At 40.4% G+C, this 27,723-nt stretch overlaps 1 protein-coding gene across 2 annotated transcripts in view; it reads right to left on the bottom strand.

Annotated features, from left to right (window-relative positions):
• Positions 1–436: 436 nt before the first annotated feature.
• mthfd1l (methylenetetrahydrofolate dehydrogenase (NADP+ dependent) 1 like) overlaps positions 437–27,723 on the bottom strand; it is a 44,563-nt gene continuing 17,276 nt past the window's right edge. For both annotated transcript variants that reach the window (XM_086264204.1, XM_086264205.1), the window contains 9 exons: positions 24,236–24,347; positions 18,146–18,285; positions 17,682–17,723; positions 13,257–13,360; positions 12,957–13,134; positions 11,587–11,694; positions 11,338–11,490; positions 1,481–1,593; positions 437–1,296 (listed from right to left, as the gene is read on the bottom strand). In XM_086264204.1, the coding sequence (XP_086120330.1) occupies positions 1,504–1,593; positions 11,338–11,490; positions 11,587–11,694; positions 12,957–13,134; positions 13,257–13,360; positions 17,682–17,723; positions 18,146–18,285; positions 24,236–24,347 (927 nt within the window). In that variant the 3' untranslated portion in view covers positions 437–1,296; positions 1,481–1,503. The remainder of the gene's footprint in view (positions 1,297–1,480; positions 1,594–11,337; positions 11,491–11,586; positions 11,695–12,956; positions 13,135–13,256; positions 13,361–17,681; positions 17,724–18,145; positions 18,286–24,235; positions 24,348–27,723) is intronic.

Genomic DNA, 27,723 nt, shown 5'->3' with positions numbered 1-27,723 from the left:
AGTCTCTGTCTCTCTCTCTCACACACACATACACACACTAAATCTGCTGTTGGGGAGCTATTGTATAAGATTCCCAGTGCCAGATACTGCCGGGTGAACACGCAGAATATCACGGAGACTTTGAAAGTGTGGAATGCCAGCTATGACACATGTGCACACATGCACACTTGGCTTCATGCTGAAAACCCAAACACCTCATAATGACAGATGTTGCACCCTGGGGTGCTGCTGGGGGGTGAGGGGGATCATCTGTTTTCAGACACCGTTCCAAAACGCATGCGAAGAAATGAAAAAAAGCACAGAAAATCTTAAAGGTTTCATCTGTGAAAGGAGGCACGATTGTATCGCGGCATCTCAAAAAGAATCGCGAGACAACAGCAAGAAAAGAGCTCATGTCTGATGCTTGACGTAAAAACAGAAATACACAGTTTTGGAGTGAAGAAAAGGTTTATTATTACTGCTATAAGGCACTTTTGATCTTTGACAAATGAAATGTTTGACATACAGCAGCTTTCAGGATTGTACCAGATGTTTTCAGAGAGTACTACCTCTGTTTGTTTTACACTCTATGGAAAAAAAGTGAAAATGAGCTGACTTTATCTTTTCTGAAGGTAACACTTAAAGAAGCTCCAGAATCTGGTTGGTTGGTATTGTCTGAAATACCTCCAAACAACATATATAACATGACAGAAGCACAGATATTCTTGTCAAACCACAAAACAAAATAATTTACTAATACTTAAAGAAAAAACTGCTTAGAAATTATGAACATAATTGACATTTGTAGTGTTTCTCAGTGTATGTAAAGCACCTTTAACATTCAGCACCACTTAACAGATTAGGAAACTCAAAGTCACATGAGGGCGTTTTGTGCGTACACCAGCATCTTAATTGACAAGTTTGCCCACTCACTGCATTTAGGTACAAAACAACAACACTGTATTAAGACATTTGATTTTCTTTCCAGAAAAACAAACAGAAGTTAGACATCCAAGGAAACAACAAAATAAAATCCAAGAAAATGGACTCTTCTATACCCAGAAAAAAGTTGACACAAGTAGAGGATGTATGATATACATATATATGGTTGTAGGGCATGGTCTTTGGCATATGACACACGTGCAAATGCAGCATAATGCTAGTCTAATGGTCCACTAATCCTCCCTCTTCTTCCATGTTGCTTTGATGCGGATCAGCTGGGAAGAGAAAGAAATTGTTTCCTGCCAGTGGCTCAGGTTTAGATGAGCCTTATGGTGAATGCATGGAGCCCATGCTCCTGAAAACAGAGCAGGGAGCCTGGGAACAAAAAAACAAAAACAAAGATGTTTGCAGGGCCTCTGAGCCTGGAGACGCAGCAAAGTCCCAGCAGCCAGTCGATGTAACGAACTGTACTGTCAATAGCTGCTTGTGAAATATGTAAAGTGAAACAATGGCAGCTTCTTCAGAAGCATTTATATGATACAGATGAGATGATACCCACGAGAATAACGTTGGGGAGCATGCTCAGAAGAGCCCAGTGATCTCCTCCGTGACCGGGTCAAGGTCAATGTCGTAGAAACAGGGTCGTGTGGGCAGGCCAGGCATTGTGCTCATCTGAGGGAAAACACATCAGAGAAGAACTTTAACCCATATTTGAACTATTATAAATCTAATTTTGATCTATTTAATTTTAATTATGTCAATCATTTACTGTAATCATGTATCAAACAAAGAGTTTGATGAGAAGTCACCAAAAAAAATGCATATATGGAAATATCAGACCACAGAATTAAGAGAATAATAACACTGCTAATCAAATGCTAGAGGTGGATTTATAAGCTACTGAATTAATGGATGTACTTAAAATCCTTTTTATGTGACAATCCACGTTTGCTAGAAATCAAAAAGGTGCTCAGATGACATTAAACTCATCAACAAACAATAGAATTTGAAAAGAAAAAAAAGAATATGTCTGTTGTCTACTATTATCCTAATCTAGTCGAATTTCAAGAAAGCTTTTAATGAGTGGACATATCCGAGGAAGCACACGCAGCTGGTACAGATCTTCTCATGAAACTGTCAGTGGCCACAAAAATCAGATAAGAAGGTAAAATTACAATCTATATAATGACCTCACATTAAGGCCGTCACCACAACACAGCTGCTCTACACCAAAACACCATCTGCCAACATTTAGCATCACAACTTGTGTAAATTAGACAGAATAGGGTCATTCCACACAAGCTCGATAACTGTAATCTAGACTTAATTTAACTCAAGGTTAGCGGTGATGAATACGCCCGCAGAAAATGGCAGCTTTGTTTTTACTGTTGTCAAAATATAAACGAAAAGAGGTCCTGCAGGTACGAGACAGTTAATAAGCGCTATGTGAAGTCAGAGAGAATCACAGTTTTGATTTGGGCATTAAGAAGCTCAACTGAGATATATCTTAGAGTTTTAAAAATAGAAAAACATAAACGGAAAAATGTTTAGAGGGCCTTGTAATTATTTTACATTAAAAGGTTTTGATCCATCACATCTGCCAGAAAGACTTCGTGTTTAAGTTTCTGAATGACAATGAGTCAACAGAGGAACCGTCCTGTTAATCCTGATCATGTCTACAGTGCAACGAGAAAGCTTGTGTCAGTTACAGAGCATCACGTGGAAGTACATTGAGACTGACTCTAGAAGAAGAAAAGAAACATAAGAGGCTGGAAATGCTGCCAAAAGAAATTTGACATTATCATGGTTCACGAGATGATGACATCAAGCTATCTAAGCAACTAATTAAAAGTTATTTAGTCAGGTCTGGGTCTCTGTTACATAGTCGGGGGGGAGAAGGGCATGTTTTGCACAGTTCAATGGATCAAAGACTCCTATGTGACTCATAAACTCCTTTTACTCTCTCAAAACCCAGCCGGTTCATCCCGTCCAGACTCAAAAGTAAATTATCTTGCTCATTAGACAGACAGCGACATTCTTTGCATACCTCCCTTCTTCTGACCCAGGAGCAGTTTTATGGACCCACAAGTGGGAATTAAACAGGAGGAAGTGGGCAGTGAGCTTCCTGTCTGAGGAAACATGGCTCTGCATACTTGCAGAAGCACAAAACAAGGAGAACGTGCCTTCGCAATCTCACAGAGCGGATAACAATTCCTCAAATATGACTGCTGTGACATGGGCGTGTCCTTTAAAGTCCACCGTCAATGCTTACATCCCAAATGAATCCAACTAAGAGGTCCCAATGCTCTTTCATTTGCCAAAATGAAACAGAGAGGGACCATTAACAAATAAAATAAGGTCAAAGTTCTTTAAAAATCCAATAACATGATCAGTGTAGCCGTTCTCCAACCTATTATTAAAAGTTCTCTGTCCATGCATCCATGGGAAACAGGATCTACAAGGCTAAGAGGAGTTGGTCAGGTAGTTTGTGGCGTTCCCACTTTTGGTCAGGGAGCAGGTGCTGCCCCAAATGAGGGAGTTGAACTATCTTGAGGCCTTGTTTACGGCTGAGGGGAGAGTGAAGACTGACAATGGTTTGGTGTGGCGTCCGAAGGACACTGCACCAACGAATTGCGTTTGAGAGAGAGTGAAGCGTAGAAGAAAAGATGTCACTCTACCGATCGATCTACATTTATACCCTCACCTTTGGCCACAAGTTCTGGGTAGTAATGGAAAAAAGAAGATTACAGATAGAAGTGGTGGAAATGCAGCTTCCTTTGAAGGGTGGCCGGGGTCAGCTTTAAAGCTAGGATGAGGATTGGATTGGTTCACCAGTTGAGGTGAATGTTCTGGGAAAGACCCAGGAAAAACTGGCGAAATTACACTGAGGGAACCCCTTGGTGTCCCCTGGATGAGTTGGAGGAGGTGGCTAGGGAGAAGGAAGGCTAGGCTTCTCTAGTTAGACTTTAATCCTGGCAACTGGGCCTTGGATAAGCAGCATAAAACTGATGGATGGACAAAAAACGTACACCACTGCTATGCTACTGAGTTATGGTTAGGCTAATTAAAATACATGATCGTTCTCAATTAAATGACATGTTGGTGGTCTCTTTGCTGCCTGATTTGGATTATTGAAAAAGTTGTACAGGACTTGAATGACAATTAAATATTTTTCAGGGGTGGAGTGCGGGGGGACTTTCACTTTAACTGCAGCATTTACTGCTCCAGTCACTTCATGCCTTTCTGTTTATACCACCTCCTTTGCTTTGCTTCTAGCGCTACCAATATCTAATCTAATAAAGGAAAAGCTCCGCAAAAATCATCATGCGATATCAAAAAAATATTTTTCTGTCTACATTCCTTGCCTACATTCCTCACCAATTTGGATAATAGTTCTGGAAATCCCCCCTCCCCCTAAAAAAAATAATAATAATTTGGGTTATTGTTGGATGTTTTGATTATAACTATGTAGACTGATGAGTAGAGTTAATTGGCTAAAGAAGGAATGTTTCTCTCTGTGAACAAACATAATAGATAACAAATACTTTATTTATCCCAAAAGATTGGAATTATTGTGTTATAGCAGCCAAAACATGAAAATAACTTGTAATAACATTAATATAACATAAAAATATAAAAATGTTAAAATCTAATAGGACACACTAAGAAGCCTAAATCTAAAGGGAATGCAGGTAGTGTGACATATGTGAAACATCTGTCCTTACAATCATAAGAAAACATTTTGAAATACTTAATACTTAATGATTGGATAAATGTGCACTTTTTTTGCAGCCACAGAACATAGACGGCTTGCACTCACTGATTCAGCCTTTAACTCCTCTGTATAGAGAAGTATTGTAGGGTCAAATGTGAGGCAGCCCTCACATTTGGGTCAAACTGGGTCATGCAGCAGGACAATGATCCCAAGAACAGCAGCAAGTCTACAACAGAAGGGCTGACAAAGAAAAGGTGCTGCAGTGACCCAGACAAAGTCCAGAGCTCAACCTGACTGAAACAATGTGACAGAACCTCAGGAGAGCTGTGCATGACAGATATCTGCAAACCTCAATCAACTGAAGCAATGTTGTAAAGAAGAGTTGGCCAAAATTCTCCACAATGACATGAGAGACTGATCAAATCATACTGAACGGCTGAGCTGAAACAGAGACAGTGTTCACTCACTATGTGTTAATAGACCTCTCTGCATTGAATCATATCTGGTATTAATCTCTGTCTCTCTTCCACAGCATGTCTTTATCCAGTCTTCCTTCTCTCACCCCAACCAGTCGCAGCAGATGGCCAGGCCCCTCCCTGAGCCTGGTTCTGCTGGAGGTTTCTTCCTGTTAAAAGGGAGTTTTTCCTTCCCACTGTCGCCAAAGTGCTTGCTCATAAGGGGGTCTTATGATTACTTCGTTTTTCTCTGTATGCATTATTGTAGCGTCTACCTTACAATATAAAGCGCTTTGAGGCGACTGTTGTTGTGATTTTGAACTGTATAAAATTTTTTAATTTAACTGAATTGAATTCGGTAAGTATTCTGCACACACATTTAATTAATATTTTTTATCAGGTATGAAAAACAGAACAAACATTTGTGATGTCCAATATGTACCTTGAGGCATCGATTGCACATCTGATACTGAAATTACCATATTTCCGCACTATGAGGTGCACTTAAAATCCTTTAATTTTCTCAAAAATCGTCAGTTCCCCTTATAATCTGGTGCCCCTTATGTATGAATTCTGGTTGTGCTTACTGACCTCGAACTAATTTTATGTGCGACACGGCGCTCAAACATCTGTCAAAAATGTTTTAGTACGACTTCGTAAGCTACGAAGCCGCACCGCTTGATGGATTTTTGGAGCATTATGGCTACTGTAGTCAGGAGCCTCGCTGAGTAATCTGGGTCCAAAACTCAGTCTTCTTCAGGTCCCAAACTCAAACTTACACTGCAGCATCACCGAAAGTTAAAAACTGTCAAAATTCTTTCAACTTTGATAAAATGATCAGCATTGCTGCTTTACCAGGTGCAACAATTAAGTTTAACATCCAGGCATCCACGAAAACAGAATTTATTAAATTTAACGGAGTTAGCCGTTAGCAGGAAGTTAGCTCGCTAGTTTCCACCTAAAACATGATATAGCATGTTCTGACTGAGAGATTTCTGAAAAAATTAAAACGTACAGCTCTGCTATCACTTCCAACGTAAATGAAGACAGAAAACTAAACAGCAGTGACTTTTATAGGGTTACTGAAATTGGACTAGCTGGTATATAATGATGTACTATGTGATTGCTAGCAACACCGCTATGTTAGCATAACATAAACACAGTGAAGCTGGAGGATGAACTCTAACTTTTTTCCACTGATAAAAGTTCACGTGAGGGTTCGCATGGCAGGATGCTGTAAACGGACCAAACTTCAGTCAGGAGAACAACTGAGATAATCCATCCACAATATGAGGTTAGTCATTAATATACTGCAACAACATGGGAATAGAGAGAATTCAAAATTAATGAATTAATGTTACAGAAGTGGAGGAAACAAGAAGAATGAGTTGAGCAAATTTTAACTTATCTGTCTGTTTTGTTTCGCTTAATGCGCCTTATAATCCGGTTCGCCTTATGTATGAAAACAGACCCGTTTGTCGACAGTGCGCCTTATAATCCAGTGCCTTGTGGTCCAAAAAAATACAGTAGGCTTTAAAAATCAGATCCATTTGGATTTAATAGGAAGCTGTTCTTGATGTAATTTGATATTTTTGGTACTAAAATTAACCTTTTAGTGGAAACCCCCAGCCCGATAAAATCTCATTTTAACTTGTCCACCTGTAGGATTTACTCCACCACCCTCTAAACGTTATAGAAATGTGTGTGCCTACATTAAATACACTAATTATAAGGCTTATCATTGATGAATCTCACTTTAGCCATGGATCTCTGCATTAACCAGAACAAGAAGCCATGTTTTGGAAAATCGTTTTGTTCCATATTCAAATATTAAATTATTTTTCCTGCCCTAGCTAGCGTGCATGCTCCTCATGTCATAACAATCAGCTGATAAATAATGAACAGAAGCATCCGATTAAGGGCTTCCATTCAGAAAAAACAGACATATGACATGTGATTAGAAATCGTTACGGGGGAAAACTCTGTCCCTACAACTCTAGACTGCTTTTGTGATGACTTCTGTGTACAAATGCAAATGTTTTCCATTCCTGTAATAGAAAGCAAAGCTGCAAGGAATAAATTCATCCCCTTGTTCTGCAACAAAATCCCAGTTTCACTTTATTTACTTGAATGAAAGACTACAAAATGTCAGCTCACAGGAGGAGGCAAATCAAACCTTATTTAAAAATATCAGTTCCGATTCACAAGTAAAAGGTCCTTTCACTTTTCTCGTCCTTGAATGAAATATTGGGCAGCACATTTAAATATAAAAAGGTAATAAAAAGTGTATGAAAACCTTTCAAAGTGATGAAAGCAACAAAAGATGTGCTGTTCTGCCAGTCCTCCTCTCAAGCCTGAGAACAAGTTGGCACTCGCAAAAACACATAACACTCCGTGGCTAAAGTTGGAAAGCCCATTCAGGCAAATAAGTCCCTTCATTATGCCCAAACACAATGTGCCTTTGTTGGGGAAAGCCCTGGAGGAGACAATGTAGCTGGTTTTTTACCCCCCACTGGTTTTGGAGAAGTGTCTCGGTCAACAAGCAGCAGAGTTTGAAAAAGTACTGAGAAGATTATGAAATCTAAAAGACCAAAAAACACTTGTGTCAATTTAAAATTAAATAAGTGAAGTCCATAACAGTAAATCTTTAAAAGTCACACAGATTCTCCACAGTTTATTTGGTTATTGAGTAATGGGGTTTTTATTAAAGCTGTTTTCATTTTAAGATTTATGGTTCATCTGTGTCTGATAGAAATCAATGGATAAAATGTGAAGAACAGATGAGATTTAACAAGTTTTAGATAGGGCTGTGTGATATGACCAAAATCTCATATCCCGATATAAGAATTCTATCGTCCCGATAACGATATAAATCACAAAAATGTAACATTTTCTGTAAATTCTGTGAATCTCGGGCAGCTCGACTTGCGGGAAGTGTTTCCAGCTGCGCATCATGTACCTGGAGTCGAGTGTTTTAACCGATGCATGAAACTATACATCTAGTCTAAGTCTAAGGTTTATTTTTTAGCACCTGGCGGCTCTTTTTTTTATTTTTTTTATTTTTTTTTACTTCTCATCCGTAAATAATCTGCTCTTTCACGTGATTCAGTTTATTTTGAAAAGTCTCAACAGGATCTTGAGCTTTATTGTGAAAGGTTTATGTGGAACATAAACAAGCGGACACGCGATGGTGTTACCGTCGTTGTTGCTAACGACAACGCATAAAAACAGGGGCTTGTCCGTCTGTAGTTTAGTTATATTAAATAAAGGAGAAAGAGAGAACTTGAAGAAATTAATATAGCCACTACAGTGACCATCAAAACAATGAAAAAATATTGCTGTAAACAGTTTATTTTGCAACACCACAAAACAAACAATAGTGTAAAATGAAACGATAGACGTTTTTATATCGTCATCCGATATCTATCGTTATATCGAACAGCCCTAGTTTTAGATCTAGTCTGAACTCTGAACCGTGCACTTTGGACTTCTTACGTTTTTTACGGACTACGGTGCATCCTGTTTGGGGCTAAAAAAACAGTATCACTGATTGTCAATGAATGACAAATCCTGTACAGGTTTTTTGTAAATGTGTGTGTACTTACAGGTTTTTATTTTTTCATGCCAAACTTTTTAAACTTTTAATCTTTAATTTTGAATCTTCTTCTGTGATGTACTTCAGGCTGCGTGCTTGCATAGATAAATAAAGCCAAGCTTGTAAATTGTCCTTCGTTTTGCCAAAGGTGTTCCATTGTTTGTGAACCTTTGTACATTTACTGCTTATTTGTGGTGTGTATGGTGTATTCATTCTAATGCTACATGTATACTACCATAGACGCATCTGTTCATGTATGTTTGCTGCCTTGATGATGAAGAACTGAATAATGCGTTTAATGACGCTGTGCAACTTGATCAATCTCTGCCTCGTGTCTAATTTAACTTTAGTAAAGCTGCAGTTGAGGCACAGGTCAATTACCAGATAAATACATTTACTGGACCAGTTGGCCGGCAGGTCATTAAGATAACAGAGTTATCCAAAATTAATGAAAACTGAAACAGACAGCTGTTTTTTGCCATCACTGGACAAGAAAATCCATAATAATCTTTCAGCACACAGGGAATCCTGTGCCATTACTGGGCTTTTTAAAATAGAAACTCTACACTAAGATTGGAGCCAATCACAGGTTTTGTCAGGCGAGTTCAGGTAAGTTCTATGAAGTAGCAAGAAGAGCAAAAAATTCCAGATCGGAAGTAAGATGGTGTGGTGTGATTAAACAGAAGACTTTAACCTGGGAAAACAGGGTTCGATTCACAGGTGCAGCATGTATGAAGCACGTGTAGTAGGGATGTGGGCGACAAGTCAGCTGAATGCTAGATGCTGCAATTCCACCGTCCACTATCCAAGAATCCAGCCTGGACAGAAGCCTGCCCCCACCCTGAATGTTTAAGCCTGACTGTGGTCAGTTCTGGATGTTCTCCATCTTTTAAAGTAGTCTGGTCTTTTCTTCTTCCTGTTTAAACAACTAGTAAATTAGTCACCAGGAACATCCTAGTGTGTATCTAAGAAGCTGCTTTCGGTTGATACGTTATTCACATGGGGTTGCTGCAGCAAGAGGCTCCACGTATTTGGGTTGGCAGATATTTTCTTTAAATGCCAGATGCCTTTGCTGACCAAACCTCAATAGGATTTGTGGCTCCTTCCAGCATCAACCTGGGGATCTTTTGCTTGTTAGGTGAATGCGTAGACCACTACAACTACTGCTTATGGGTGGGGCTTAGAAGAGAAAAGGGGGCACTGCAGGAGATCGACTCGTATTGCATGCTGCAGCTTTAGGGCTAACTGCTATATCTGTTGCCTTTCTTAGAATTGATAAGAAATCTTTAATCATCAACCATCTTTAAAGTTTAACCAGAGAATATTCAGCCAAGGAGGGCGTTTCTATAAACCTGACTGGTTTAGGGTGTAATGATTCAGTGAAAGCAATTCTAACGGGATATGAATTCCAAAGACATCTATTGTTCCGCTTGCAACTCCTCCCATACATATCTGGAGAATCACATCAGTGCCTTCCTGACTCTTCACCCTGCAGACCCCTAACCTACCCATCGATCTAAAACCCCGCCATCCTCCTTCTTATTATCTTGACTGAGAGCTTTTCACCTCTTTCCGTGAAGGGAGAATTGAGTTCTTAGCTGTAATCAGAGCTAAGGCATCGGAAGTCCCCTGACAGTTCTATCGAAGAAATTATCTCATGGAGGTTTCTTGACTTTTTTCTTAATAAAGCCATTTTAAACAAAATAGCACAATTTTAACTGTGCCAGAGCAACAGGTGCTAACATGAAAATCATGCAGCGATTAGAAATGGTGTAATCTTTAAACTATTAAAAGTTTCAGTCTTGGGTCAGTGTGTCAAGCAGAAGCTAAGCCAACGAGTTCAGAGGACAAACAAAGAACTTCCTTTGGGTTAGAAGTCATAGTTCAAGAGATGTCAGTGTGCCAGTGGCTCCATAGGCAGCAGCACATCAAAGGCAGGTTGTGGAAAGTGGAGAGATGCCACAACCCTACAAGATGCCTTTCCAAGCATGGCCAGCGTCTCACACCTCTGGCCCAGCCTTTCAAAGCCAGGCCCTGAGGGCACACTGGTGAAACAGCGGGAGCCAAAGCACTCAGGAAGCCGCTTCCTTCCTGCCTGCCCAGCCCATCATCAAGCAAAAGGCTCCAGCCAGCCTTGTTTGCTCTAAGTAGGACTACATGGCTCAGGGAAAGCAACAGAGAGGACCAAAATCACACACACTCTCCGGGGACGAACTCGAGGGAGGAAGGAATTAACATTGACAGATGAATTAGCACATTCAAGGAACAATAATCCTACACACCCACCGAACCCTTGAAGATCAGAATGAGCTTCAAGGGTTGGAGAATGGAGATATTAAGCTTTGGCAAGGTTAAGGAACGGTGTCATGTTAACAAAATTAAATTGAACATTCTTCAAGAAAGAAGCAGCTGCACAGGCAAACGTGTAGGCACGAGAAACAAGAAAACACTTGTGGTGTGATTTCTGTGCAGACGTCTGCTTTACAGCCTACATAAAGCTGGTCCAAGTTTTCTCTGTAAGTGACACCAAATGCACTTTCTTATCACCTCTGTGCAGTATTGTGAAGCCAATCACTTTCAAAAAGCTCTGTGACTTCACGCTATGAGGCATGGACCAAGACGTCAACGTTAACCTGCTGCAGACCACGTACCGTTCCCACTAATGGGTAGATGAAGCCAGCTCCAATGCTGGCACGGACATCTCTGATTGGCAAAACAAATCCAGTGGGTGCCCCCTTCTTGTCGGGCATGTGGGACAGGGACAGATGGGTCTTGGCCATGCAGATGGGCAATGAACCATAACCCTTGTAAAAGGCAAAAGAGAAATAGTCATTGTGTGACCTTGTCACAGAGGAAAGAGAAATGAGATGAGTCAGTTACTGCAGCGGCAGTGAGCTCACTTGTTGATGGTAATAATCTGTCTTGGTCTTGGCCTCTGGAGACAGCTCGATGTCATCGGCCCCGTACACTCTCTGGGCTATTGTTCTGATCTTCTCCACGATCGACATCTATCGGAAGGACAGCGCATCAAATGCAGGTGAACACACAACAGCTCTACACTCAAAGGGAAGTGAGGAAATTAGATTTGGTGAAGTGAACACATATCAGCGTGACATCAGAATCAAACACAGTTCAGCAAAATGAATGAAATATTTAAACTTTGAGCTCTTATCAGACATGTGATAGCTAAGAAAGCTGCCTTTATTCCTCTGTTAAAGTGACTTTATTCGGATTTTCTGCCCATTTGACTGAAGCCAAGTACACAATGTCATTTGCTTTTAGATCTTGATCAAGCCTGTCTCCATTTCAGGGGTATTTAGACAACAATCAATGATGGACTCATGTATTTGCAATTCTACTTTCTTTTAATGTGACAAAAGACTTCTGACAAACTGAAAGGGATGCACAAATATTACTTCTGACCTGGAAGACTGATGGCCTAATTTCTAATGCAAAACTGCCCGAGGTGTGGTTTGTAAACAAAGCCGACACATTCAGGTGTCATTAGATTAAAAAAAGAACGTTATATCTGATTCTCACTTGACACTACAAACCTTTGTTTTTCCTTTTTGGTCAAAAACATGTAATAACAGCGGATTTGAGCACTATGGCATCAACAGCTTATTAATGAGAAACATATAAAAACCATTTATAAACACATCTTTGACTTCTTTCTTCATCTCCTAAACTGCAGCTTGTCGCAGAATATCTCATCACTAATATATTCAGAATTTCAGCATCTTCGCTATGAGACACCATCACCTGCCAGGTGTATCGAGGTGCAGTTCTTCTGTATCATCCATCCGAGCTGCTAACTTGGAACTTTAGCAGGTATGGGATATTCTCACACTACCTTCTCTTCTGGCAAACATCCAAGCCTGAGGTTTTCTGTCTGACCTTCCCTCTAACTCGTCTAGCACATGGAATAATCAAAAGATTGAACACCTTATTATACAGCAGTTAAGGTTTGATTTATTAATTTAATATCCAATAAATCCTGTTGTTGAGAGCGCTTGCATGCAGGCACATGCTTACTGCTAATGGAGCCATGCACAAAGACACAAACAGCATAACAAGGTCAGTTAATTTAAGTCACAACCTCCTAGACTCGCTAACTCAAACCAGCTGATGTTTTTTTACTTCAACCTACTCTAGCTCCCAAAATCAACATAATTTACTACTTATCCAACACTGAAACAGAAGGAACAGGGATACCGCCTATCGTAGAGCAATAACTAAATAAAATTTCCACTACATTATCTGCACTCACCTCTGTGTTGTAGAGAAACTGGTAGTCGCTGGGTTTGCTGGCAGCCTCCTTCACAGCCTGGGCGAGCTCCGAGCAGCCTCTTCCACCCTGCGCCCAGTGGTTGCACGGCAAAGCGTCGGATGCGCCACACTCTTTCGCTATCTGACATACAAGGTCGATCTCTGCCTGGGTGTCTGTCCTAAAAGATCCGAGGAAAAAAGCACCATTAGCAGCGCGAAGCTGGCGTTTATATAAAATACAAATTAATCACAATTAGTAGCTATTTTAAAAAAAAAAATATAGCCGTAATATACAACTTACTTGAAGACATTAACAGCAACCACGACCGGTACCCCAAACAGATGTGCAATCTGGATCTGCTTCCTGAGATTGCTACGGCAGCCGCCAGCAACCAGGCTCAGGTTCTAGAGGTGGAAGAGAAAGAGGAAAGAGAGCAGAGGTAACAAACTGTTATTAAAAAACAAAACACATCTAACCCATAAAATGTGCCACATCTTGAACCAAAACATATTATAAATGTAATAGACGAGCTACACGTCCTGTAGCTTCATAACATCTGCGCTGCACAGTTTCTTACAAGGTGGATGTGTTCATTTGGCTTCTTTAACAGAATAAACAATACACAGGGCTGTGTTATATTATCCCGCCCACGATTACACCGGTATATTATGCAATATAAAAATGTCACATTGTGTCACATCTTTTCTACACGAGTTTAAGTTCAGGGGATGCCCAAGAGCTGCACATCAGTTACTTTAACATTCCCCAACAACCTGCAAATTATGCAAGAAAACGGTTCCTGTTAAAGGTGAAATCACGGCGTGAGGGAGGAGATACTATCATCTGTGACCTAAATGTAAGCAAAATACTCCACCAAGCATCGTTGGAGCACTTCCAAGTTGCACTCCATGAGGGAGGAAGATGGTAGAATGGAATTTATTGATTCAGCTACATGGTGGAAAACCAGAGCTTTCAGCAGGTGGTTAAAAACCTGTTACACTTATATCGTGATAGAATTTCAAGGCCATATCCCTCACTCCGAGTACTATATAAGTCAGAAATAAGTACTTAAATGGTTTGCAGAAATCTTACATGCTAATTGTGTCCTGTGGATCTTTGTTCTATGAAAACACTCAGCCCCCGCCAAAAAGAAATTCCTGTCTTACTTAATACTGAAATAAAAATACAAAAAACCCCTAAAAGATAACAAATGAGATGGAGAAAGTTTTCCTGCATCTTCAGCTCACCAGTGGAAAAAATGCTAAAGATTCTTGTGTAACTGATAAGCAGTTTACAGAGATATGATTTAAAGGGCATGACAGGAAATCTGTGATTCTAGTGGGAGCTTCATTTAAATACATTAATGTCCTATTCACCATTTTGTATAAGTTGTTCAGGCTGATATAAAATGTCTCGTTACTAACACTTGTGTGCTTTGCATGTGATTGCATCATTATACTTGATCCGGTGATGTGTGCAGCAATTCAATAGCTCATATTGAACCGCATGCTACTACGTGCACACTGTAGTAGCTTCACGATAAGCTCCTATGCGACCAAAGTAATCTAATCTAGCACTATTTGTGTGTAGCCACAGGCTAAGAAGAGTAAGGCCATACAGGTCCCATAAATTCATTTCCTGAGCTCTGCTTTCCTCAGTACTTCTGGTTCTTATTACAGGCTTTACAGTTAACCTTAATTAACTGCTTCATTATTTACTCAGCTGAACCTGCCTGAGAGACCACTGATTTTGGCCAGATACAGCCACACATGCACACACACACACACACACACACACACCAAAAGAATCCCGACTCCACTTTTGCTTAAGTCTACATAGTAGAAACCGACGGCAAATGTTCTCTTAATACATCAAATGCTTCTAATCACGGTTGTTGGCAGCAGATTTATGCAGGTAGATGGAGATTTAAATGTCAGTGGGAATGCAGCTGAAAGCTTGAGGTGGACTGGTTCAGTACAATCTAGAGATGGACCGATCCGATATTACGTATCGGTATCGGTCCGATACTGACCTAAATTACTGGATCGGATATCGGAGAAAAATAAAAAATGTAATCCGATCCATCAAATATCACGAAAGCACCTCACAAAACTTGCAACACGCTGTAACTCACCTCAGAACGTTAGCACGTCGGAGCAGTATGCATCACGTGATAGAGCGGCGGTGGCATGCGGGACCTGTCGGTGGTCTGGATAGCATTTGGAGCTTCGCTAGCAACCCGGCATTTCATCTCCGACAAAGTTATCCCGAGAGAAGTAAAGCAAGTGTGTAAGTCCATCTCTGAATGTTTGTAAAGCATTCCTGCGTTAAGGAGCGACTGCCTCTCCTGCTGCTACTTCAATCATGAAACTGCTTAACGATCAGCTGATCGGCTTTTCTGTCGGGAGTGCGTGTCTCTAGTTTGCTTTTGGCCCACTTTGCACCAGAAAGAGGAAACCAGCGGCTGAACAACAGCAGCACGTTTAAGCTTGATCAGCTATTGTTAGAATGTATTTATTATTACTTTCTACTCGAGGATCTTTTTCTACAGCTGACGGCTGTAACTGTGCAGGGGCGGATCTAGCAAAGTTTAGCCAGGGGGGCCGATAGGGCATGAACAGGGAAAAGGGGCACAAAGACATACTTTTCTTTCTTATTCTCATTTAAAATGTGTAGCTTTTAATAAATAATTATCTGACACCCAAAGTTTTAATTTGATGTAAAATGAATAGAAGTCAATTACTGTATATAGTGACTATTAAGTCTAATATATATACCCTAGTAAGCTATAGTACTTTTTCCTTTGGGAAGGTACCATCTGTGCAGTCTGCAATTTTGTTGAAGAAAGATGTTGAATCTATTTAATATTTCTTGAAAAATAATTGATTTCTGTGCTTTTTTTTTTTCACACTGCATCAAATTAAGGTTGATTACGTTGATTAAGCATCATGAGGTGGAGCGTGAGGGGTGGTTCCCTATTTTTTATTTATTTATTTTTGTTGTTGCTGGGAGTTGGAACCCTATTAGTTAGGTTGCTTAATATTTATGCTAAGTACTCTTTAAAATACCAGAATAGGGAGGATGGTGTAGGTTTAAGTTTATTAGATTGATCAGTATTGCTGAACTATGAAAATTTTTTTTTTTCATACAGGTATAACAGAATAGCTTTAGTGTAGTTGTTGTTTTAAACTTGAGTATGAACTTATACAAAATGCAGCAAGATATTTAAAAAACAGTTTTGTTGATTAAAAAACACTATATCGGATTCATATCGGTATCGGCAGATATCCAAATTTATGATATCGGTATCGGACATAAAAAAGTGGTATCGTGCCATCTCTAGTACAATCTCCAAGACCCTTTATTGCATCACATAAACATCTTATAAATGCTGTCAAATGACGTCTCCCTTCCATGATTTTTCTGGTTAATATTACACATGTTTGACACAGAGGAGAGACCAAGTATACATTAATACAAAGATGATGCACTGCTCTGTAAGTAGCCCTAATGTGTACAGTAAGCCCATTAGGAGCCAGGTCACAAAACAGCTGCATGAAGAGGAAGTGGGATCACCACCCACGGTCATGCTTCACTGCCATGGTAGTTTACTCAAAACACAGCACCAAGCACATCACCAAATAGAGTTATGTTAATGAGTGTAAATAGCCTTAATTCTCCTGAAAACATCCTGAACTTTCAGACTAAATACAATAAGGACAGATACAGATAACTATTTTATCCTAATTACAAGTGATGCCACGGGACAATAATTACCTCCCATCCCCCATTATTTTACCACACTGCCTTTTTCTTTAACTCTCTTGTAACTCAATGCATTTAGGCATGTAGATGTGGTCAAGACGAGCTGCTGGCAGCATTAGAATGGGAAAGAAAGGTACTTTAAGTGACTTTGGATGTGGGTGCATGTTTGAGTATTTCAGAAACTGCTAATCTACTGGGACTTTTCCCACACAACCATCTCCAGGATTTGCTGGTTGGGAAAAAGAGAAAATATCCAGTAGGCAGCAATTCTCTGGGTGAAAATATCTTATTGATATCAGAGGTCAGAGGAGAATGGCCAGACTGCTTCGAACTAACAGGAAAGTAATATAAACTCAAATTACCACTCGTTATAATTAAAAAACGCAGAAAAATGCACAACATGTTGAAACATTGAAGCAGATGAGTTAAAGCAGCAGAAAATTACACTGGTTGCCACTCGTGCCAGCTAAGAACAGGAAAAGTAAGCTAAAATTGCACAGGGTCACCAAAATCGAACGACAGAAAGTTGGAAAAAAGCCTTGTCTGGTCTTGTCTGAGCCTCGAATTTTGCTGCCACATTCAGACTGCTGCGTCAGGATTTGGTGGGCACAACATAAAAGCATGGATCCCTCGTGCCTTGTGTCAAATGTTTAGGCTGGTGGTGATATATTTTCTTGGCAGAATTCGGACCTCTTACTGCCGACCATGCCTATCTCTTTAAGACTACAGTGTACCCATCTTCTCGTGGCTGCTTCCAGCAGGATAACGCACCATCGTGTCAACATGGACCAAAACCTCTGAGGAATATTTCCAGTAATTTGTTAAATCTGTGCCACAAAGAATTAAGGCGGTTCTGAAGGCAAACGGGTTCCAACCCAGTACTAGCAAAGCATATACCTAACAAAGTGTTTGGTGAGTGTATATTTATGTTTGCTCATGCATATTTTTCATGGTTCCTACCTCATCGGTATACTCTCGGGGAAGCGGTGCACCTGCAGATACCTAAAACCGTACAAACAGACCAACAAATTAGACACTTCAGCATCACAGGTTTTGTCCATATGGGAGATAAACAAGAAATCAACCCTTCTAATTCTTAATATTTTCACTAGCAAGTCTATAAACACAGTTATTAATTTGGAAGATTAATTTCAGCAAACAGGATGAAGACTAATGAATACCAAGAAACTGAGATAACCCTATGAGATAGTCAGCTCATTAAATTCAATTGAGTTACAGCTCAGCACAGGATCGCAGTGCCTTTCATGACCATTAAGAGCATTTTACTATTGGAGTTTGTCAATCACAAGCTGCGCTAGATTTTCAGAGACATTTAAGTGAGTGGTTCTTTAATTGATCCACACCAGAGAAGAATTTATGGCTAGGCTATACTGTGTTATTACAACAGCGCTGTGTTGACCTACATTTGGGCCGCCGCCGTGCATCTTTAGCGCTCGAACGGTTGCGACCAGCACCACCACACTGGGCCTCAAACCTGAGGCTCGACATTTGATGTTGAAGAATTTCTCCATCCCAATGTCAGCTCCGAAACCTGCCTCAGTCACTGTGAGGAAACAGGCACAAAACGCATAAACATGTCTACCAGTGAATTATTGAATTACATATTAAAATTTATGGTCAGCAAATAAAGAATGTGAGCAGACTGCGATTCAGCCGTGTTAGAAGCTGGAGCAGCGGCGCTGGACACAGGCATTAAAGTATCATCTTGCTTGAAATAACTCATGTTCCACCTTCAAGGTTTGACCCAATTTGACCTCACAGCACCACATGTGAGCTCGATTACACGCCTGGAAGAGACATGGGAACGGTTTCTGAACAGTAGTACTGAGTAATGGGTACATTGTAGGGGCTCTGAAAAAGACAGAGGGCCTCTGATACAGACAGCTCTACGCACAGGCCTCTTGAACAGGCTCCAAACAAAGCAAATACCCCACCTGAAATGGCAGCCTTTGTCAAGATAAGGTTTCCTGCTACATGCTGGCTAGTTTTACACATTTTACAGTAAAACTAAAGTTTATTTCCCATCAAAAGTGTTTAGGCAGGTTTTAATCACCTACCTTGGGCTGTTTGTTTAGTCTGCTCAGATGCCATTATTCTTCCCTTTCGGTACTTGAAAGGGAAGAATTCACTGCATGCTTCCAAGTCTGTTTCCTTGTGATCTCTGAAGCTTTTGGTTTGTGCTAAAGATGGGTCATGATGAATCATCACAGTTTGCAGGATAGACCGCACAATGCGCTGAAAGTCGACTACATTATTACTGCAAATATATTAGCTTTTATTCAAGAGGACAGTGCAGAGTGTGTGCAAGAAGAAAGGGAGAAAGTGAGGGAGGAATGACATGCAAGAGATGATTTAGAGTGGCCTTCAGTCACCAGGCTCGACCAGGTGAGCTATAGTGGCATTGCCCCAACACTTTTACTGGTACTAGTAAAGACTAACGGCTTTGCTGTTTGGTTAAATGCTTTGCCTTTGTTCCAACACATATTTTACGAGAAATCTTCCAGTAAAACATTTAATCTAAATCTAAAATCCAAACAGAATAAATGCACCGTAACGTGCATGGAGTCCAGTTTGTAGTTTAACGCTTCACGAACTCTTTGTGACCACGAGAAGAGAGATTAAGCCTTCAAATGCAGCATGATTTTCTGTCAGTCAAATTAATAACGTTTGTTTTGAATGTCTCCCACGGGTCCCGATAATATAGAGGACTTTGTCAATGTGACATAATGTTAACAAGTTGTGGTCCATTAGTAGCAGCTGGCCCTCGCAATATTAGTGTAAAATGTTTTTTTTTTTTTTTTAAAGGAACCAGTCTAAACCAGCTGATCTCAGAAAACATTTATCAAAGTAGTTCACTACTCAATCGCTCACTATGGGTATTCACGAAAAATAACATTAACAGGAGGAGTTTGCTGTTATTTTCCCATTTTTGGGGAGTTTTTTTGGAGTTAACATTTTTTTTAATTTTTTTTTTTTTTTTTAAAGAACCAATACACAACCCATAAACTTAATCATCTACAGACCCCGCTTCCCCTCTTGCTCAAACTGACCCATCCTGGATAACCTCTTTCTTCCAGTGGTGTAACATCTGTGCTCGTCAACTGCTAACCTTATTGACAGCTAATTTGATTAAAACGATTAAAAAAAAAAAAAAAAAAAAACCCAAATGGGACTCAGATGGGAAAAACAAATAAAATGTTTGTGTCATTCTGATCAGTTTTACGTCTCATACAAGTTTTTGTGCGTAGGACCCTGTGCGCAGACTTGAGCTCCACAGAGACGGGCTTTGACCAGTTCCACTTCTGAACGTAGACAGTAATGACGAAGACATGGGTTTACAAATTGAAAAGGGAACGAGGGGAGGGGGGCTTGGATCTATTTCCACTTGGAGGGAAGCGTCACTGCAAATCAAATCTGAGCGGTCTCCTTCATTCTAAGATAAATCATTCCCATCCTGATGAGAGCTGTCTCCGCCAAGAGGAGTCACTGAAGTGAAGTGAATCATAAGCTATGACCTTCAACGCCTCTTTCCATCGCCGTTATTAAAAAACTAAATGATGGAATAACTTTTGGAAGATTTGAACTTTTGGAAGGCTTTTATAATTACATAAAAAAATAAATCAGGCTTTTGTACATTCTACTTTTATTACATGTAATGTCTAATATGTCAAGTCGTTTTCTTGGTTCAACTTTGAAGACTTAAAGTTTATGACAGCAAAATAATGAATCCTCACTAAATTTTATGAGCTAAACTGTGTTTAATCCAAAAAGAAATTTGCTGAAAACATTTATTGACATGCCTTTGGAAACACGAGAGTACTCCCAACCCCCTGAGCCACGGTCAATCTCTCTGAGGCTTTAGAGAAAAAACAAGTGTTTGCGAGAAGAAATGCATCACTCTGCTTTGTTTGTCTTCGTTTAATGCTAGTCACGGTGTGATTTATTTCACGAGACGCGAGCGTAAATTTACTTCAAGGAGGGAAGGCGAGAGGAGGAGAGAAAGAAGATGGAAATACGTGAGAAATGAAATTAAATCAGAAAGTTGAGAAAGTCTTTTGGAGAGCAGAAGAACTAAGTCTAACAGGACTTAGTTTCTTGGAATACCAACAACAACATTTAGCAGAAACTGTGACTTGGGGGGCCTTGGCTGCATCGCCTGCATCTTGAAAAGTCTATCTGCTCAAAGAGGAAAAAAAATAAAGCCTGCGGGAGGACTGCAAAAATGTAACTCGGCTTTCTTTTGGCCAAATAGCGCTCAGTGCAATGTTTCTCATTAGCACAACACTAGAGCTTTGGCTCTGAATACAAAAACAGCTTGCCAACAAAAATCTGATTCTTAGGTACAGTATTTGTGGATTTCCAGAAACTTTATGACAAAAAGCGAGCACAAGAGTACTCACACGACACAACGCAGCATATTGAGAGGTGAAAGAAAGAAAACAGAAAAGACAGTTTCCCCTCGATGGCATTGCATCAAGCGGGAAAGTGAACCCGGAGGATGTCCTAAGGAAACACTGGCAAGCTTCCTGTTCTGCATGACAACCCTGAACTGCCCAGAGACCGAGAGGGAAGGAAGAGGTCGATGATGTTGTGAGCAGAGTCAGAGGGAAGGAGAGAGAGAAAGATCGGGATGGTGGAACTAGATGTCAAAGCATTGGTATCAGCACAGCTGCCAATAAAAACACAAACAAGGCAGAGCAGGCTGCACGACCATCTATGTGCTGTTAGTTTTCCACAATAAGAGACTTAAAAGTAAAAAGTACTACTACTTTAATCAAATGTCAGAACACATGCCTGTCATTATTTGCCTTAAGGCTCTTTAATTTAACTTCTTTAATTTTTGTGTAATGAACAAACAAACTGAGAAAAGCTAAATCAGCTAATCCTATAACATTTCTAACTAAATGTTCAAGCGATCATAAAGAAATGTGATTTATCTCTCATCCATCTGCATTTGCTCAAAAGGTGGTGTACACCCTGGACTATTGGCCAGTGGTCTATTTGCTGGGTGACCACCATTCATGCTCACATTACCTCCTAGAGCAGCGGTCCCCAACCCCCGGGCCACGGACTGGTTGCGAGAGTTGAGGCTCAGGTGTGAAATTTATGCTTTTCAGGGTTTTTAAAATCGGTTTTTATCGTTAACTCTGTTTGCCTGGGCCTTTTCCCGTGTGTTACGAATAAATCTTCCTTTTTTTGGTACTGGTTTTATTTTGTTGTATTTTTCCGCAACACCTTAAACGCCGGTCCGTGAAAATATTGTCGGAGATAAACCAGCATACATAAACCAAAAGGTTCGGGACCGCTGTCCTAGAGCCAATTTAGAATCAAATTCTATAATGTAACCGAGTTTTCTTTTAAATTGAATTCACATAATTGTTCAAACATAATTTTCAAGCAACTGTTTGTCTATGTAGGTGATAAAAAAAAAACTCCAACATGACTGCAAAACTTTTTTTTCACGTTTTCTAATGTGATCTTTTAAACCTTATAATAAATAAGTGTCGCGGGGTTATCTGCGTTCAGGACTCCAGACGGTTAATGGTACAAGAGACGCACACATCTGTCATGTGGAATTCATCTCCCGACAGCCGCCCCTCCCCGCAAAAGCAGCATTTCTTCATGTTAAGTCCAGATTCCAGAGTGACTTGAAAAACACCACAATAATATTAAGAATGATGAAAAAGGGGGTTTAAAGTGAGCATTAGTGCCGGACCCCCCCGGAGTTCACAAAGAGTTCATGGCACAACAACAACTTTCACTCACCAAAGAGGGTCCCAGCAATTAACGAAACTTGGGCGTGTTTACTGTACATGAGTGCCAGACGTAGTTTCTTCACTCTAATTGTCCTTTAAAAAAACTTTAGCCTAATTTTTTGCAGTTTTGGTCATTAGTCATAATAGCAATAATAGTAATAATAATTTTTCAGAGCCTAAATATTTAACAGGCTCCTGCAAACATTTCAAAATATGTGTACTGTCTATCTCTCTTGTTAAACCACTACAGTAACACAAATACTAACAAGTAGTTGGCTCCTCTATTTCTGACAAAACTCTTTTATACAAGGCAATGTGATTTCCTACAAGGGTAGGGAATTCTACCTTTAATACAGTGAGTGTATATTGCTTTTACACACCTTAGTCTGCATTTACAGCATCAGGATGATGTGCGGTGACACAATGAAGGAAAACTTCATGTGTTGGCTCGCAGATGTCTTTTTTTCAATAGGTTTGGAGTTTCAAGGTGAAAAAGAATAAGACATCAGGATGATGCCAAATCCTATATTCCTTCTGTTTTCATCTTTGACCTACCATACCGTGTTATTTAAACAATTTTCTGAGAAATATGGAATTATCAACATCATCACAGTTTTACCACCTATCTGATCATCTGAAAACGGGTTTACTCTCCTGCTGGGCTTCACTGCACAAGATTGCACAAAGAAATGACTTGCTGTACCACATTACATCTGTAAAAATGTTCTTGTTTTTTCAGTGTTCCTGTTTGTTTGTAGATGGGACGAACGAGAGGAGGGCACACGCGTCCCAGCTGCCAGGTGGGGGGTTCCCGGCATACCTGAGAGTCAGGTAGCGAATATGCGGAAAGGGAAGGGAGACAGGGAACAAGACATACAGATGGTAACTAAGTGAGATGGAGAGAGGTGGAGGCTTAAAACAAATACAAGTCTCCCTGCTTTTATGCTCAGTGTTGTGAAATCCAGCTCTCTGCCCTCACATTTGTCCGACTCACAGATGATAGCTTGGACAAACGCTGGTTTTGCCCAAGCAGTCAACCTTTTTTTTTCCTTTTATACCTGTTATAGCTTTGATGGCTAAATTATCTGTCGCCTAAACGTGAACGTACGCCTTAAGGAGATCTGCGTGTACGCCAAATGCACCTGGCAAAAACCACAGACACACACACATGCATTCCAGACATATTCCTGCAGCCAAAGTAAATGAAGACAGGGAGAGAGCAGCGGGACAGATAGGCCGATAAAAATGGAAATGCTGCAGTGTGCTTTGACGTTGAAGGGATTAGTGTGGTTTACTCTAAAGCATTCCAAGGGCTCTTAAGATTATCAACTTGCTTCCTTCCTCTGCGCTGATATTTTTTCTTTCGACTAGCTTCTTAGAAAGTTATGGAGGAACAGCACCAGAGCAGAATGCTAGTCCACCAGAGGCAGGCAGAACAGATCCAGAACCAGGCTGATAATGAGTTCATGCTAAAGCCTTCAGCGGCAGGGGATCACGCTGAAGTTCATGGCTGGAATAAATTATAAGTTATAAATTTGTTTGTTCTACTAACGAAGCTTAAGCCTTCAGTTCAAACACATCTGGGACTCCTAGATCCGACAGCTGAGATCTTCTTGTCTGTCATCCCCACAAAGGTTTTGTGGTTGTGTGTGTGTGTGTGTGTGTGTGTGTGTGTGTGTGTGTGTGTGTGTGTGTGTGTGTGTGTGTGATCTGTATGCATGGGCCGCATGCTCTTACCCACAAAGCCGTCCTGTCCGACCAACTTCAAAGCCAGCTTGTCTGCCAGCACCGAGGAGTTGCCATGGGCGATGTTGGCGAAGGGCCCAGCGTGGACAAACACCGGCGTACCCTACAACAATTAAGAGGGGTGCACAAACATATGGGAGGAGTTGAGAAAACTTTGCAACCCATGGCAACCAAGTTTAAATACTAACTAACCACTTCTTTCATAGAAAATTCAACATCTTTTAACCCCGGCTGCCAGGATAAATGATGACATGCTGATGCGGGGTTTGTCTAAACAGTGGGCAGAAGTTAAGAGGCCCTTCACTGGCTTGCCAGCCTGAATATGAGCCAGGCTTGTGTTGCCTGTTGATTTGGACTGCTTTGGAAAGGCTAGAAACACACCCACACGAACTAAAGGAGCACTTCAAGGCCTCAAATCTGGCAGTGCAGCTGTGCAAAGTTCACATTCGCAGCGATTAGCCCTACAAAGACACAAAGGAAACACTGAGTCAGTAAGAAATACAACAAAAATCACTCCTTTCCGTTGCTCTATTAAGTCACCCTGCACAGGTTTGCTATAGGTAAGATTGGCTGATGTCATTTAAATACCTAAGATTCCGATGATCAATTCATCTATAAGGAGATGGCATATTCCACTGTTCGGATGCATCCTTGACTTGAATACCTGGTCTACAAGAGGGACTGTGCCCTACTGGACCAGAAACCGATGGCTCTCAAAAGGTTTCTGCCTGGCTGTGTCTGAACCAAGTTAACAAGCTGCATCTAGAGTTGGACAACCATGATTCAGCTCTCCACCACCACAGAGTAAATGCTACACCATAAGACCCCAAAGACCAAAACCATAAGCAGATGTGCTCGATTTGCACTGTTTTTATTTTATTTTTTTTACAAACAAAAATGATTTTCCACAGTAGCATTCAATCAGAAGTGGCCTGAATGTGAGTATTTTGTGCTGTTGCACATTTTTCACATTTGCAGATTAAAAAAATATGTATTTTGTTGTTTGATATACTTTCCTTTGATAGAATGAAAACCAACAATGGTCACTGGCATGCTACTAGAAATAAACTCTATCCAATGCCCTGGATAGTTTTTGTTATTAAGTTCATTATAATTTGGGCCTTTATTTGATTTTTTTCAACTGTATTATCTACTGTACTTGAATTACATGACATTTCATACTTTTACCATTGAGTGACATCTCAACCATTTGGTAGAGATCAATATTTTAAAAACTCCAGGGTCTATTGAAAAAAAAAAAAGTATTGATTGTGGTGATTACTCACCCAAGTCAATAAGAAAAGCAAACAAATTTTTTTCCATTGCTTTTTTCTTGGCGTGGACCTCAAAGAGTTAACACTGACACATATTCTACTAGGTGTAACTGAATATCATTGGCTTTTTTTTTTTTAAGTGTAAAGAATTGTTACTGTCATGTTTCCACTATTTTTCAACATTTCTTGGACTAAATCACTTATTAAATAAAGTAAAGGAATAACTAATGACTTTTTATTTTGCTGCCTCCCAGTTAAAGTTACTTCAAATGCACAGACGCACAGCTGGTGTACTTTACAAGCAGCAGATGTATCCTCTCGGAATAATTCAGATCCGTTTTGTGGAGTGCAGCCTGCTTGCAAGAAAGGCATGAAAGACTACGGCTGCCAAGGAAAGGCCCACTCATCGAGATCAAAATCCTTCTGCCGCACTCTAGACAGGCTCTTAAAAGAAGGTCATTACTTAGAAAGAAAACTAGGGAAGGCAGCTGACCCATTGTTACACTGAATATGAATTCCTTAAGAGAGAGAGGAAAAGGGAAGGATGGGAAGGCCTAGTCTGATTTTCAAGGCTTTTGTTTGCATACCTCTCCCTCACCCAGCATAAACAGCCTCCCCTCAGAGGAGTAAATCATTTCTTTAACAAGGTCACGAGCGAAGCTGCCACTAGCAGCATTTACTGAATGAAAGAAAAAAGAAAAAAAAAGTGTATGCATAGTTAAGAATGAAAAGTAAGGGGGAAGAAGACAAAACGCAGACCGTGAGATGAAGAGAAATTGCAATTTAGTACCATTACCTAGTCAAAAACATCACATCCATTTCTGTGTTTTAGTGGAAGGACATGGACGTCAAACATTACACGGATTTCCATCTGTGTTTGCAAACTTTGAGGTTTAACTTGACCCAGTGCAAAAATTTCACTCTTTCCACATCTGTCCAGGAGGAAACAACAATGGAATGAAAGTGGAAATCAATGAAAATCCATTGTGTCACCTTTCCATCTGTTGAACGCAAGGATTAGGAACATTCGGAAAGAGAGACGAATAAAAACAGGAAACCGGAGATCATGTTAATATTTCCGGGTATCGCGCATCACTTGGCCAATTTTATATGTCAACTGCAGAGCAGGGCTAAAGTGACAAAGTATCCAAAATGTATTCTGACACAGCACAACGACTCAAACTGCTCCGCATTTCCACACAACCCTTGCCCTCTATACTATAGTCTACTTCCTCTCCCCCAGGAAAGATGCATTCTGTGAACCTCCACGTAGACAGGATGTTTGGAAAACTCACACAACAACTGAAGTCTGCTTAACAGACACGTACACAGGGAGAAAAAACTATCCCCTTTCTTCTTGTGATCCAAATTGTGTCCCATCTAAAAACGACACAGAAATGCAAGCTCAGCGCCAGCGTTCGTATGCCAGCTCTATTGTCAGGAGTGCATCTGCATTCACAGCCGTGACGAGCCAAAAGGGCACAAAGGGCAAAGGCGGTCAAGCTCGGCGGAAAATTCTCATGGAGCTCTGAGGCCCGCTTGGTCCCGATACCAGTTCCCTGACCAGAATCGCAGGAAACCCACACAGGAAACAGTTTCACACAACAGGACCGCAACGCTTCCTCCCAAAAACAAAAAGTAACCAAATCTCTGCTTCGTACAACACAACCCTCACCGCACCCTTGAAAACACAGAATCCGGGACAGTCGATGTTTATTTTCTCCACCCAGCAGCCATATAATCAAGCTTTCTGCTCAAAAACCAACAAGGAACAAACAAACGAGAAACAGCCATCACGTCAAAACGAGAAACAAAAAGTCGCTATCACAAGCATGACTGCTAACATTGTGTTCACTGTAAACTTTAATTACTTAAACCAAATGGGCAGAAAAGTACCCTCAGCTTGTGTGGTAAATCTTTGGCCTTTAACTCAGTGTTTTAAGTCTGTGCACAAGAAAACTGAATCAAGTGTGATCAAAAAGTCAAAAGCAATCATCCCATTATTTAAAAAAAAACAAACAAACAAAAAAAAAAACGATATCCAATCAAACACCTTAAAAAAAATCAAAAGGTGCTCAAAATAGCATCTGACCAGAACGTTTTGATCGCACCTCTTACATTCGGGAATGTGAACATTAAAGATGACACATTCTACTGTGATGCTATAACACAACACCTTTATAGAACAAGCCTAATGCATATGTT

The sequence above is a fragment of the Aulonocara sp. 'chitande type north' Nkhata Bay genome, linkage group LG15 (genome assembly GCF_057382095.1).
Source record: "Aulonocara sp. 'chitande type north' Nkhata Bay isolate Kocher_YH1m ecotype deep benthic linkage group LG15, A_spYH_male_GT1.1, whole genome shotgun sequence".
Taxonomy (NCBI): Eukaryota; Metazoa; Chordata; class Actinopteri; order Cichliformes; family Cichlidae; genus Aulonocara; species Aulonocara sp. 'chitande type north' Nkhata Bay.
This window is presented reverse-complemented; position numbering and strand designations above follow the sequence as displayed.